This window comes from Harmonia axyridis, chromosome 5 (genome assembly GCF_914767665.1).
Source record: "Harmonia axyridis chromosome 5, icHarAxyr1.1, whole genome shotgun sequence".
Classification (NCBI taxonomy): Eukaryota; Metazoa; Arthropoda; class Insecta; order Coleoptera; family Coccinellidae; genus Harmonia; species Harmonia axyridis.
In genome coordinates, this window is record NC_059505.1 from 27,502,554 (window position 1) to 27,516,278 (window position 13,725).

Consider the following 13,725-nt stretch of genomic DNA (forward strand, 5'->3'; position numbering starts at 1 on the left):
CTTATTGCACTACGAGCTCGTCTTTGTCCAAGGTTTATTATTTTCCTTTATCTATCCGCTTTCTCAGAATCGCCCCTTATTTGCCATCTGTGATTTTTGCATTAATCGTCATCGGTATCATTACAAAAGAGGAAAAATTATTATTTCGTGAAAAATATAATCGACAGGGTATGGGTACTAATGTATGATTGCTACTTGAAAAGCCTCCGCCGGACATTTTGGTGCCCCGGCAAGATAAAATTTCGCCACCCTTCTTAATTGCGTAATTTATCTGGCTCGATACTGAGTGAATTCATTATAGGCAATACTACCTACCTATTCATCGAATTTTGTTGGAATATTAAACTTATACTTGTCTTGTTATTTACCAGAAAAAAATATTTTGGCAGCTAAGGGCACTGTAGAAAAACCATTTATTACTACGTATTTCTCAATTTTTCGATTTAAGAAGATATGTATATATTTGAGCCCCATTATTCGCTTTCGAACTTGGGTTCTTGAATTTTCTCTGAAATTTTTCTCAGGAATTTTTTCAATTTCATATGAAATCGTATTTTTGAACTTAAATTCACCATGTCCATTTTAGCATTGGACGTTTTGTCGATTTATTCAAAAATGGTCCTTAATTATTTAAAAGTATAAGGCTCTATAGTAAAAAGACAATGCAGTTCTGGAAAATCAAAACTATAGTTGCGAGCACCTATCAGGACCGTAACTAGCCACACTGTTTTATTTTAGTATCAGGTGTGTGAATAAGTCTTTCCCGTTTTTTTTTAAATTTTGAGCCTTTATTGTGAAAAAATGGTTACAAATGAATTATTGAAAGTATTGGCCATCGGTAGCTACAACTTTTCCCCATCTTTCTGGCAACATACGAATCCCGTTGCGAAAAAATTCGACCGGTTTGGCCTCTATCCGGTCATCCACCCATTTTTTGGCTTCCTCGTAGGAATGGAAGTGCTGGTCAGCCAGGCCATGCGTCATCGATCTGAAGAGATGGTAATCAGACGGAGCAATGTCTGGACTATACGGCGGGTGGGGTAGGACTTCCCATTTGAGCGTTTCTAAGTATGTTTTCACCGGCTGTGCAACATGTGGGCGAGCATTGTCATGTTGCAAAATAACTTTGTCGTGCCTGTCGGAGTATTGTGGCCGTTTTTCTCGCAATGCGCGGCTCAAACGCATCAATTGTCGTCGATAGACCTCGCCTGTGATCCTTTCATTCGGTTTCAGAAGCTCATAGTAAACCACACCTAGCTGGTCCCACCATATACAGAGCATGAGCTTGGCGCCATGAATATTTGGCTTGGCCGTCGATGATGATGCATGGCCGGGTAGTGATTTTCTTCGCTTCGGATTATCGTAACGGATCCACTTTTCATCGCCAGTCACGATACGATGCAGAAAACCCTTTCTTTTATGTCGCTGAAGCAGCTGTTCGCAAGTGAAAAAACGCCGTTCGACGTCTCTCAGCTTCAGTTCGTACGGCACCCAATTTCCTTGCTTTTGGATCATTCCCATGGCTTTCAAACGCTTGGAAATGGTTGTTCGGTCAACTCCCAATGCTTCAGCAAGTTCTTCTTGCGTTTGACACGAATCTTCATCAAGCAAAGTCGCCAATTCTTGATCTTCAAAGATTTGCGGCCGCCCGGAACGCTCCTTGTCTTCCACGTCGAAATCGCCACTTTTGAAGCGTCGAAACCATCCGCGAACACTTGAATCATCGACACAACCTTCTCCATAAGCTTCCTGAAGCAACCGATGCGCCTCGGCAGCAGATTTCTTCAAATTGAACCAATAAAGTGAAACTTCCCGCAAATGACGTCGACTCGGCTCAAATTTCGACATTTTCACGATTTCAAAAATTTATGATGCGAAAAAATTTCAACTAATGTGTGGAATTGTTGACAGATGAATAAGCTTTGATTATGACATATGTAACCATTAAATACTCGCACAGTATTGGTGGCGCCATCTCTTACAAAAAACGGGAAAGACTTATTCACACACCTGATAAATAAAAAATGTATTTTTTATGGATTCTAATTTAAATCGAATAAGATGATTCAGGAAACGGAAAATGTAATGAATAATAAACGTGCTCAACTGAATTCTAATGAATAAATGAGGAAATGTATGAATTGAATTCAGTTTTAAGATTCTTTTGCTGAGTTTCGACTCCATAAAACATTTCATTGGTTTTCTTTAATATGATTAAATAAAACAACCGGATGATGTGGATGAACCATTATTTTAAATTTGAATGCGCCTACTCCCAACAGTGGTTATTTCGATTTAAAAAATTATGTGTGAAATTCGTTAAAATAAAAAAAATATTCAATACATTTTTCTAGAAATCCAGATTTTTTAGAAAAAGTAGACAATGCCGCCCTCCATTATTTTCCGCCCCTCTAGAGCAGGTTCTTCTGCTCAGTTTCGACTTCATGAAAAACTCGAACATTTTGTTTTCTTTTTTCTTTAAGATTATCGAGTAAAACAATCGGGTGAACCATTATTTTAAATTCGAATGCGCCCACGCCCAACATCTGTTAGTTTGATATAAAAATGAAAACTATTATAATATAATGGAAAGTGGTATGAAATGAAAAAACGTTTTATATTTTTTTAAAAGGATAAGTTGGAAATGGTGAAATGGAATCTTGTCTCGTATATTTTGCACTCCATTCTGAGGAATCAACATTCTAATTAAAATTTGATATGTCAAATTTTAGAGGGGGCCCGGGCCTCTTATAAATCATAATAATTACTGAAAAAACATTAAATGAATCACTAAACCCCCAAATAATGAAATTAAGGAAAATATAAAAAAATAGAAACAACAATAATAATCATTATACAACAATGATAACAATAATGAACTCATTTTAAACAAATCATGTGTTCCCTCAAAAACTTTTTCGTCAAAATTTTTCTCAATGAGATCACAGAGAGCACTACACATGGAAATAAATAAACATTATATGTACCTTCACTGCAATAATATAATCTTTCTAATAAGTGAAGAAGCGCTGTAACATGGCTGAACTGAATCTAGGCAACATAAACTTTTGTCCATGTTTAAAGGCAACTTCATGAACATCGCGCCTAAAAATTAGCTTTTTCTTCAAATAGGCGGTATGAAAGAAATTGTCTTCATTTGAGGCCACGCAAGTTTTTACTTATTTATTATTACTTTTACACCTATTCTATTCAAGCGCGGTCCCAGGAGGGGGGTCAGGGGGTCAAGACCCCCAAAAATGGATCCACCTAACACTTAATATGCGTTTCAAGTAGAGAAAGTACGAAATGGAATTAATAACAATATTAGTTGTAAGTTAAAAAATTCATATATTTTACGTCGAAGTGTACAAAAATCATCTAATTGATACACAAACGTGTAACGGCATGAATATGAACAAATTATTTCGAAGAATTCATATCTGAACGAGTTCGCTTCTTCAAAATAGATAAGAATACAAATAAAGGTAACATAAAAATGAATGAATAGCTCGTAGCAATAGGTTTACAATCCTGTCGGCACGTTTGAATGTTTTATGATTTTATTACCCTTGTTGTTGCTGTTATTGGTAGACTAGAAAGGGCAATTTTTTTCGGAATTTTTTCTATCTGAAGTTTTTCCCGAGATTTGAATAGAAAAAAGAATAGGCATAATATGTTTCGTGTTTCTAAACTGAAATTGTAGAAGTAATTCTCGGTACTCGGCTCGATCGGCTCATTCGAATGTTTGATGATTTTATAACCCTTTTTTGTTGTTTGGGCAAATTTTTCTGGGATTTTCTCTATCTGGTTTTTTCCGAGATTTGCATCGGAATTGGTTTAGTCCTCCTGAACATTCACAGGGACATTGATGTTGCCGAGAACGCTGTGATTACAAGGTTTTCAAAGGGTTCAAATACCAAATTAGATTTTGTGTTGTAGTTGCCAATTGTCTTCTTCTGTTTTCATATTAAACAATCGATATACTATTCAATTTTTGAGTTAATTTCCACCTGAATGGTTAAAACCCTGATAAGTAAATAAATACCTATATTATTATTATTATTATTTCCTCGTACACAGGCGTACAACTTTGCTTCCGCCGTTTTTTCCGAAATTCGAGGCTTCATTGTTAAAAACTGATTATACATTTATTAAGTGATAGTCCAAGGGGGCAACGTCTGGAGAATACGGCGGGTTGAGTAGGACTTCTCATTTCAACGTTTCCAAGTTCATCTTGACTATTTCCGCAACATGGGGTCGAGCATTGTCATGCTGTTAAATCACTTCATCATGTCTCTCGTTGTATTGTGGCCGTTTGTCTTTCAATGCTCGGCACAAACGCATTAATTGCGTTCGATAACGATCACCTGTGATTGTTTCAGTCGGTTTCAAGAACTCATAATACACTAAACCGAGCTGGTCCCACCAAATATTGAGCGAGCATGACTTTGGAACCGCGAATATTCGGTTTAACCGTCGACGTGGAAGCATGGTCGGGATATCCTCATGATTTCCTACGCTTGGGATTTCTATTCTTCTATTGGGTTCTGTACGTTCTGTATTCTCGCAACATAATCAAGACAAGGATAAAAAATTGTCAACCCATAGTTAAATTTGGATAATTATAGTAGTAGTGACTCATCACATCTTGTATTTTTCTTGAAGTTTCGAGGTTTGCAAGGGAGCAAGAGGAGCATGAATGACGAGCACTAAAAAGCTTCTAACGCCAAGGCTTTTCTGCAATTTATTCAGTACTTATGCAGCTAAGGGGTTTCTTTCATAAATTTTTCAATTTGTCCTTCATACGTCCTTTATTCACAGACGTATTTCAGTTATTAGTCTAGAACAAACATTCTTCAAAGGCATTAATAAAATTAATTAAATCAGCTGTCAGCCCACTAAGAATCGCAAAATGCGCAATAACATGAGGACATTTACGATATGGAAATCCCTTTCTAGCAGGACATTCTGAAAAATCATCGATTTCGTTGAAAGATACAATCTCTGGAACCCAGGAGTTTATTGTTCTCTTCCGTTGCCAGGGTGACCATCGTTTGTAACACCACACGTTGACCAATGAATACTGTTTCTTCGAATTCTGCTCGCTAATTTTAAGAAATGAACTCTGAACAAAGTTCAGAATCATAAGTGACCTTTGAAGGACTAACATATTTCCATGAAGATGAAGGCCTGTGAGCTCAGTATTATAAAATATATTTTGTTCGTGTTCAACTTAGTTTTTGCGGTGAGTTTCCTTCAAAATAATATAGTATAACGAACCTATATTTTTTATGTAGATATTAATTTTAAGAAAAATTTAATGAAATTTATTCTACCGTTCGGCATAAATTTCCTCGAATACAGAGTTATTATAATAAATGTTAAAAAAACACAACAGAATTTATACAATATGGTTAATTATTTCCTCGTAAAATTGAATCATTAAAAAGAGCGTTTAACAAAATGATAAAAAAGTTGGATTTATGGCGGAACCGAACCCAGGATCTCTGTGGTACTAGGTTGATATCCTCGGATCCACTGCTCTTTTTACAGGCAAATATGTGATTAAGATGATCAAAAATCAAAAATTTATTATAAAAAATTCATAACTCCGAAATAATGAGTGCTAGGACTTTGCGGTGGATGAAATATTTTATTATAGCAATACATACAAGTTTTTATTTTTTTTAAATTTTTCAATATGTAATTTCAAGTTTTCGAGAAATTAATTTTTTTTAAATTTTTAACTTAAAAATTATGGATAGTATTTTGGAGCTAGGTGGGGGTTAATGCGGTATGGCAATTGATTTTGTACTGAATTTTATGCAAAAAGCTCTAATAATTTTCGAAAAAAAGCTCTGAATCGCACTTTGATTCGATTTTTGGGTGTTACAAATTCCAAAACGTAAAAAGTGAAAATTTCGGGGGATGCATTATTGAAAATAAACAACTGAAAATATTTCAAATCTGCCATCGCGCATAGTGACTCCATAAATTGGTAAAAAAATAACAAAAACAATAATAACAAGAGAAAGAAATGAAAAAGAATTTTTTAAATAGGTACAATGACATGAGACCTTTTTTTTCAATATTAAATGAGTCATTTCGAATGAAGCAATGAAAAAAAAATATAATTCATTCCATGTATTGATTGAATGAATCCAATAATATCTACCTGTGAAATTTTTAATGCGAAAATTCATAACTCCTAAACTGGTACGAAATATTGAATTTTGTATCATGATATTATAGAGACACATATTTTCAATTTCCTGATTATGTATCACGAATTATTCTTTTCAGTTTGATTGTCAAAGTTGGTCGGTGAACTAATAAATCATCCCATATATATATATATATAGTTCATTCTCGATCTGGAAGGTATAGATAGGTACATTGTGGTCAAGGATTTTCATAAGTTTCATCCAAATAGTACAAAAATCGTTTGATATATCTCATTGATCCATGAATTCGAATGCAAAAGGAAGGAATAAAATCTAAAAAAAAAAAATCAGTTTTCAGGTTCATCTCACGATATCATGACATTATTAAAAATATGTATTGATACGATGATACTGAATGTAATATTTTTCTCTTAGCTCTGATAGTTATGAATTTTCAAAATTTGTATTCGACCCTGGGTTCGGACCTCACGCTAGATATTCATTAACAATTTAATTTTGGCATGTCGAGGTATTTTGAGCTATAAAGCAGAGTATAAACCATAATGTAATATTTGCAGGATTTTTTATGTAGGTACCTATAGAATACATTTTATAATTATAAAAGTTAAATGAGTCTACTTGAAGAAAGTAATTCAATATAATTATCAAAAATTGACTATATGTATTTCTTTTACAATATGATGATCTTCACGATATATAGGACTTTTGTCTTGAAAAATCCCAAAAATGACAAAATATGAATAACCAACAAAAAACAAAATTTCAATATCCAAAACTGAACAAATTGAGTAAACGGTTAACAAATTTCTTTCAGTTGGTTATTAATATTTTGTCATTTTTGGCATTGTGTTCCCAGAGAAAAATCGTTTACATAATCATGAATACAGGGTGGTCCAACGAAAACTTAACACCTCGATTTTGCGACTTCAAAATGAAAATATGATTCGAGGGGAAACAATTTTTCCGCTCTTCACATCCCCGTAATTGCAACACCTAACGGAGGTGAGTACAACCCCTTGATTTTAAATAGGGATGAGGCGTGCTGGAATAACTAATTTTGAAGATAGTATCGAGTACTATCTGACCCTAAAATTTCGTTTCAAAATATCCATCGATAACGAAATAAAAGCGAAATAAGTGAAAGAGGCATTGTGGAATTTATCTCGAGAATATTATTCGATCCGACACATTTCAAAGTATATAGTATTAAGTACTTTTACACTGTTTCAACTGTCATTTCGTTATCGATGGAAATTTTGAAGCGAAATTGCTGGATCAGATAGTACTCGATAAGATCTTCAAAATGAGGTATCGCAACACCCCTTAACCCTATTCAAAATCTTGGGGTTGTACTCACCCTTGTTAGGGGGTTGCCTTTACGGGGATGGGAAAAGCAGAAAATTTGTTCCCCCTCGAATCAGAAATTGACGGTTCTGAGTGATTTTCCACATTTTCATTTCAAAGCCTGAAAATCGAGGTGTTAAGTATTCATTGGACCACACTGTATATAAGATACATATATCATATTGTGATAGACATAATGTTCTTAATATTTGTTAATAACATTCGATAAGTTCATACAAATCGATATACACCTGAATAAATTAGTTATATTCACTGATCGATTCGATTGAGGGAAGTTGTAATCTCAAAATAGAAAATGTTCTCCATTCGATTAATTTTTTTCAGCTATCAGGAGTAGGGCTCATAATTGCTGGTGCAGTTGTTTTATCAGATGTGGGTGAATTCAGTCATTTCTTGGAGGGAAGACTTTTAGCTCCACCTGTGGTTTTGATAGTTGTTGGTTGCATAGTTTTTTTTGTTGCTTCACTAGGATGCTATGGAGCTATCAGGGAATCCTATTCTATGCTCATGGCGGTAAGTATAGTACGAGATCCTTTTCGAACGATCATTTTATTTATTATTTCAGTTTCATTTTCCAGCAAAATACAGGATGTTCCTAAATTGGAGATACAAAGGAAAATGGGAGATTCCCTGAATAATTTTAGGAAAAACGTCTATAAACATGGGCCTGCAAAGGCTTCGTTTTCAAGATACAGGGTGTTTCTTGTATTCCTACTTTTTTATGCTTCCCATACCATTAATCTTTACTACATATTGGGTAAATAAGTACCAAAACTTATGACTAATTCAATAATAACAGATCACTAACTGGATCTTTATAATAGATTAGATTCTCCTGATAATTAATAGAGAATTTTTCGAAATTTTTCACTCGAAATACGATACGATGAAACTACAAGAAACCATAAAGTGTAGTACTGGGCCAAAGTCTCTTTTCAAGTTCTGGTGGCAAGAAGCAGGCATACTGTTCCAGAAAGAATATCACCATGTAGATTTGCATTCAAAATTGGCATATCACATGATGAAAACTTGAAATTGGAAAATCTATACCAAATTTCAGTTGAATGTCTAGTGGAAGAAAAGGTGCTGCAAGAAAAAAAAATCAAATTTAACACCTTGTATTTTGAAAACAAAGCGTTTGCGTCTCATGTTCATGGGATTTTCTTTCTTAAAGTGATCCGAGGAATCTGTCATTTTCGTTTGTACCTCCATTTTACAAACACCCTCTATATGTGTGAACACAGAGAACAGATAGGAAAAATGAAACTGAAACGCAGCAGTGGCTCGATGATTAGAAGTGCAATTTACCATTTCATTTATTCAATCAAATTTGTCAGCTCCCATTTCATATTATTTTAATAAAAATATAACCCCTTCAATATATCATAGAGGGTGGGCTTTTGATAACGAAACGGACGAGATAAGGGACGAAATTAATGTATTTCGAAAAAATACTCGGGCACGTCGATTTTTGATTCGAGAGTCCACAACTATATGGCAACAACCCTTAGGGCTAAAATACAAACCCCTAAATTTTGAATAGGAAATATGAGGTCATTGTCATTTGAAAGGTCTTTGCATTCAGCATATCATTTAATAATTTAATTCATTCGCCAATAATGCTACATGTTGTTTTTTCATCGAAGATTCTCGAAACATGTTTTCTTTTACTGTTCCTAAAATAAAAATATTATTGTTGATGGGAGAAATTAATAGTATTTAGATGACAGCTATGGATTATCATTAAAACTACAAAAAAAAAAAAATTTCGATTGATTCAAAAATTTAATTTGAATATCTCGAAGACGAATGGATTAAAAGAAGAAGAAATCAATATGCTAAACTCAGTATAGAAAGACCTTTCCAATGAAATATCACTTACCCCATCTTCCCTTTTCGAAATTTAAGGGTTGTGGTTGTAACACTAAGGGCTGAATCGATATGGATATGAATTTGATCTGAGAAGTTGTACCCTTCGAATCGGAAATCGATGTGTCCTAGCATTTTTTCGAAAAAAAATTATTCCGTCTGTTATCTTATCTGTTTCGTTTTCAAAAGCCTACCCTTTATACTAAAACGGATGAAAGTAATTAATTTTCTGATGAATTTTAAATTTCTAGTTTGCCCTCTGTTTATTGGTTATACTGATAGCCGAATTAACAATCGGCATTGTTGCTGCAGTCTACAAGGGAGATTTTGAGAATGCAATGAAGAATATCATGAAAGATTCATTACATTCTTACAACGAAAGTACTTCAGATAAAATTGCTTGGGATAACATTCAAAAGAAGGTAAGTAGTACAAGAAGCCATTAGTAAAACGATCTATTCATTCTGGGATTACTTCATTCACTAAATAACCTACCATATAATACTAGTAGATAACCATACTCTAGTTTTTTTTTTATTATATTACTGGCCAATAAACACAGATAAGTAGATTAACTGTTGAATTCTTCGAGAATTTTCATAGTAGGTAAAATCTTTATCTTTATAGAAGGGGATTATATAATTCTACCTATAGGTACCTAACTAACTACTATAAACTGACGCACTAGTACGGGAGAGTACTTAAATATCTTATCAGAGAATAAACAATAATTCAATTCTTCAGATACACCTTCAGCCAGTCTTTCAGATAATTATTTTCAGAAGGTATAGTTTTTTCGGAAACTATAAAAGCTATTGGCAATTTTATCATGAAATTGGGTACTAATTGTTTCAACGCATGGATCAATAAATTTCGAAGCAAAAAATCATAGAAACTAATTTGAAAAAAATCTTTATCATGAAATTAACAACACAGAATTTTTGGAATTTTCTTCCATGTTTACATTTGAAGTTTGAAAGTTTTTCCATAGCAAGGATAGTATATCTGATAGATATGTTTACTTTAATGAAATTGAGTTATCAGGGCCCCCGCAAGGGTCATCAACGCCCGCGTGCCAAACATATTTTGGCGCCCCTTAAAGGGGGGAGGTGGAGAAAAGCGCTGCTGGGTATTCGGCAAATTTTTTTTTAGGTTTTGTTGAGAATTTAGTGTAGAATGGTTAAAAATCTATCAGCAACTGTCATTGCCTTAAGAACCTTATGCTGTCAGTTGTTACATAATACATTTTTTAAATTTTTCATTATTTCATTTTAGCATTCGACTAAAAGCGCATTATGTTTTAATTTTGTTATGAAACTATAGATGTTTCAAAACTTAAGATTTATTCTTCTATAAATTATTCATAAAGGCATAAACATTGCTCTTTCTCACGAGCAGCCACTAGTTTTCCAGCTGCAGCAAGTTTTTCCTCGAAAACATTATCATCTATATAATTTTTGAAATTATCAACTTCTTCAAATAGTTTTGGCACACTTAACACTTTAATGTCAATTGCTACACTTTGCATCATTTTGCTTGAAATATTAATCTGGAATGAAGCATCATACCAAATTATTATACTACAAATAAATTTGAAAGATTGAATATCAAATCAATTCAAAAGATTGAATATTTAATAAAAGAGAACTTGCTTTATGTCTAGTTTCTATGTTGAAAGTATCATTTTCTGCTATTTCTAAAAGGCTATCACATATTTGAATAAAATGAAACTCTAACATCAATTCTACTTGACCATCTAGTGTCACTTAGGGGTTTTAGATGTAACTGAGGATCATGCTTTTTTATAACATTCCAATCTTCTTGTGGATGAAGAGAAATATATATAAAGTTCTTGTACAATATCAAAAGAGTCCACTGTTTCATTTGAAACCTTAGCAGCATCATTTTCAGTTAAATTTAAGCTGTGTGCAGCACATGGCGCAAAAAATGCCCTAGGATTAACATCGAGTATGCGTTTTTTTAAACCAATATCTGGCTATTTCATGCCGTTTGCGACGTTCGGAAACTTGTATAAATTGCAAAAAAGAAGTTTGGAAAAAAAAATTGTTAAAAAAATTTGAAATAATCTTTTTCGAAAACCTTTGGTCCCTCGGTTCTTCATGCGGTCTATAAGAGGTTTTGGCGCCCTTTTAGAGTGGCGCCCGCGTGCGGTGCACGCGCGGTTGCGGGGGCCCTGTGAGTTATGTAATTAACAGGTATGACATAAAATTTTATATGCACCTCGAGTATTAAGAGATGTTGATACACTCGCGCGATTTAAAAACCCTCGGGCCTTAGGATTTGCAAGATGACTTCCTCTGGGTATAAACATTTTCTAAATGACCTTTGTACATAAATAACTGAGTTCCTTCTATTTGCTTCTTTTTCCTGATTTTTAGGATAATGGAGTAATTTTGAAATATAATAAAATAAATACGAATTTCAGCAAGAGCGTGAAAGCTTCTGATACAGTGATACACGAAATTTATTTTTAATGTTTTCATTGAGCATATTGATATTTCAGTTGAAATGCTGTGGTGTAACAGGACCCATAGATTGGCCAGACAAAACAAGACCTTTGAGCTGTTGTCATGCAATCAGGGAAGGATCACCTCCACCTCAAGATTTTCACTGTAGAGATGCGCAACCCAAAGATGAGATCCTTTATTCAAATGGCTGTTTTGGAGAACTGAAAATTAAAGCTGAATCGTCAGCTAACATTCTTATGGGTGTAGGAATTGGAATTGCATTTGTTGAGGTAATAATGACTCAACTGAAATATCCTTGATTCGAATTATTACTATTAATCTATACACAGGATCATTCATGAAATATTAGGCGTTTCTGAAGAACCCGTTAGAATACTGTTCTGAAAATTTAAATGGATCAAATATTGCATTGTTACATTACTTTATCATTCCAAATGGAACATCCTATATAATATTTTTATAAATATAATTTCCTGTAGAATTTAACAACTACCTACCTACTTTGTTCGGAAATTTTTTTCATATTATTTATTGGTAGTTTTTTAATTAATTGTGGTTCGAAATATTCGGAATATCAATTTGAAGGTATGATCATATTTAATTTCTGAAAATGTTACTCTTGATACTGCGTATTGCCAACAGTTAAGAAATTAAAATATTTATCCAAAAAATTCTTCAGAAACGAAAGGTGAATGGAGATGTATACTGTCTAATACTTTCTATTATTTTTAGGTCATTGGAATACTTCTCGCTTGCTGGTTGGCATCTGCAATTAAGAATAGAGAATAATGAGTCATTTGGAATAGGTACCTATATATTTCGTAATGAACTTCCAAATTTATTTTGTTACAACCTACAAATTTTAAATCAATGGTATTCAGTTTGAAGAAAAACGAAAAAAATGATTATTCCATCAATTATATTTTAAATATATTATTATTGAAATGATTAAAATATAAACCATACATTTTGAATACTTGAAATTGAAGAAAAATATGATAATATCATAAATAAGTTAAAGAAACACATTTCTATACAGCTTATTTGTAGTAATAGTTCAGTAGGCTTCCAAATATGTCTTTCAATGCTTTTTTCCATCAGTCACTTAATTATCTCTTAGATGGACGCTTCATACATTTAATTATATGTGGATATTTTTATCGAACATAAAATATGGAATAGAAAGAGATATTTTAATGTTAGTTTTTTGTTATGAAACTATGTGTACTGAAATCATTTTTTGATATTAGAATAATTACACAGAAATTTTTCGAAAATTTCATTTTTATTGATTTGCCAGCTATCTGAACATAGTTTAGTTGAAAAAAGTATATTTATTGTTGATGAGATTTATTACTTGTTGAATTATAGAAGATGCTTTATGTAGATGTAAATATATTAATGTATATTGTAATGAATGAAAAATGAATCTATCTACTATTTGTTGATGATAATGATGATGTGTATAAGTTCATAGAAAATATAAATGTTATTACCATTTCGAGTTTTATTCAAATTGAATAATCTGTATAATAATTTGGTGATTTTGTGGATTGGATTTTCCCTTTCGATTTATTTGATTTGGAAGAAGAATTCATCGAACTGAAATCTTCATAAGTCCAGAAATCTGAATAAAAAGTCTCAATTCATATTATTTCCCGAAAATTCCCTTTGATACGATACGCAATGAAACTTTTCATTTATCAAAAATCCGATACATGCTTTTAAATCAGGAAAAGCAGAAGAGAAAAAATAACATCATAATAGGTAGTAAATGTTATGGATATCTAAAAAAAAGAAAGAAATTAATTGAGATA

General features: G+C 32.9%; 1 protein-coding gene across 1 annotated transcript; it reads left to right on the forward strand.

The window, feature by feature from the left end:
- The first annotated feature begins 5,065 nt into the window (after window positions 1–5,065).
- On the forward strand, window positions 5,066–13,354 carry LOC123681160 (leukocyte surface antigen CD53-like). Its single transcript, XM_045619397.1, has 5 exons — window positions 5,066–5,245; window positions 7,875–8,063; window positions 9,671–9,841; window positions 11,944–12,177; window positions 12,641–13,354. The coding sequence occupies exons 1-5, from the start codon at window positions 5,177–5,179 to the stop codon at window positions 12,695–12,697; spliced, it is 720 nt and encodes a 239-aa protein (XP_045475353.1). The 5' UTR covers window positions 5,066–5,176; the 3' UTR covers window positions 12,698–13,354.
- The last annotated feature ends 371 nt before the right edge of the window (window positions 13,355–13,725 follow it).

What these genes read in the sequence shown, in the direction of transcription:
- LOC123681160 (XM_045619397.1), top strand. Translation starts at nt 5,177, where the DNA reads ATGAAGATGAAGGCCTGTGAGCTCAGTATTATAAAATATATTTTGTTC. An exon ending in CCTATTCTATGCTCATGGCG is followed by an intron (nt 8,064 to 9,670) that starts GTAAGTATAGTA and finishes TTAAATTTCTAG; the next exon opens with TTTGCCCTCTGTTTATTGGT. An exon ending in TTGGAATTGCATTTGTTGAG is followed by an intron (nt 12,178 to 12,640) that starts GTAATAATGACT and finishes TATTATTTTTAG; the next exon opens with GTCATTGGAATACTTCTCGC.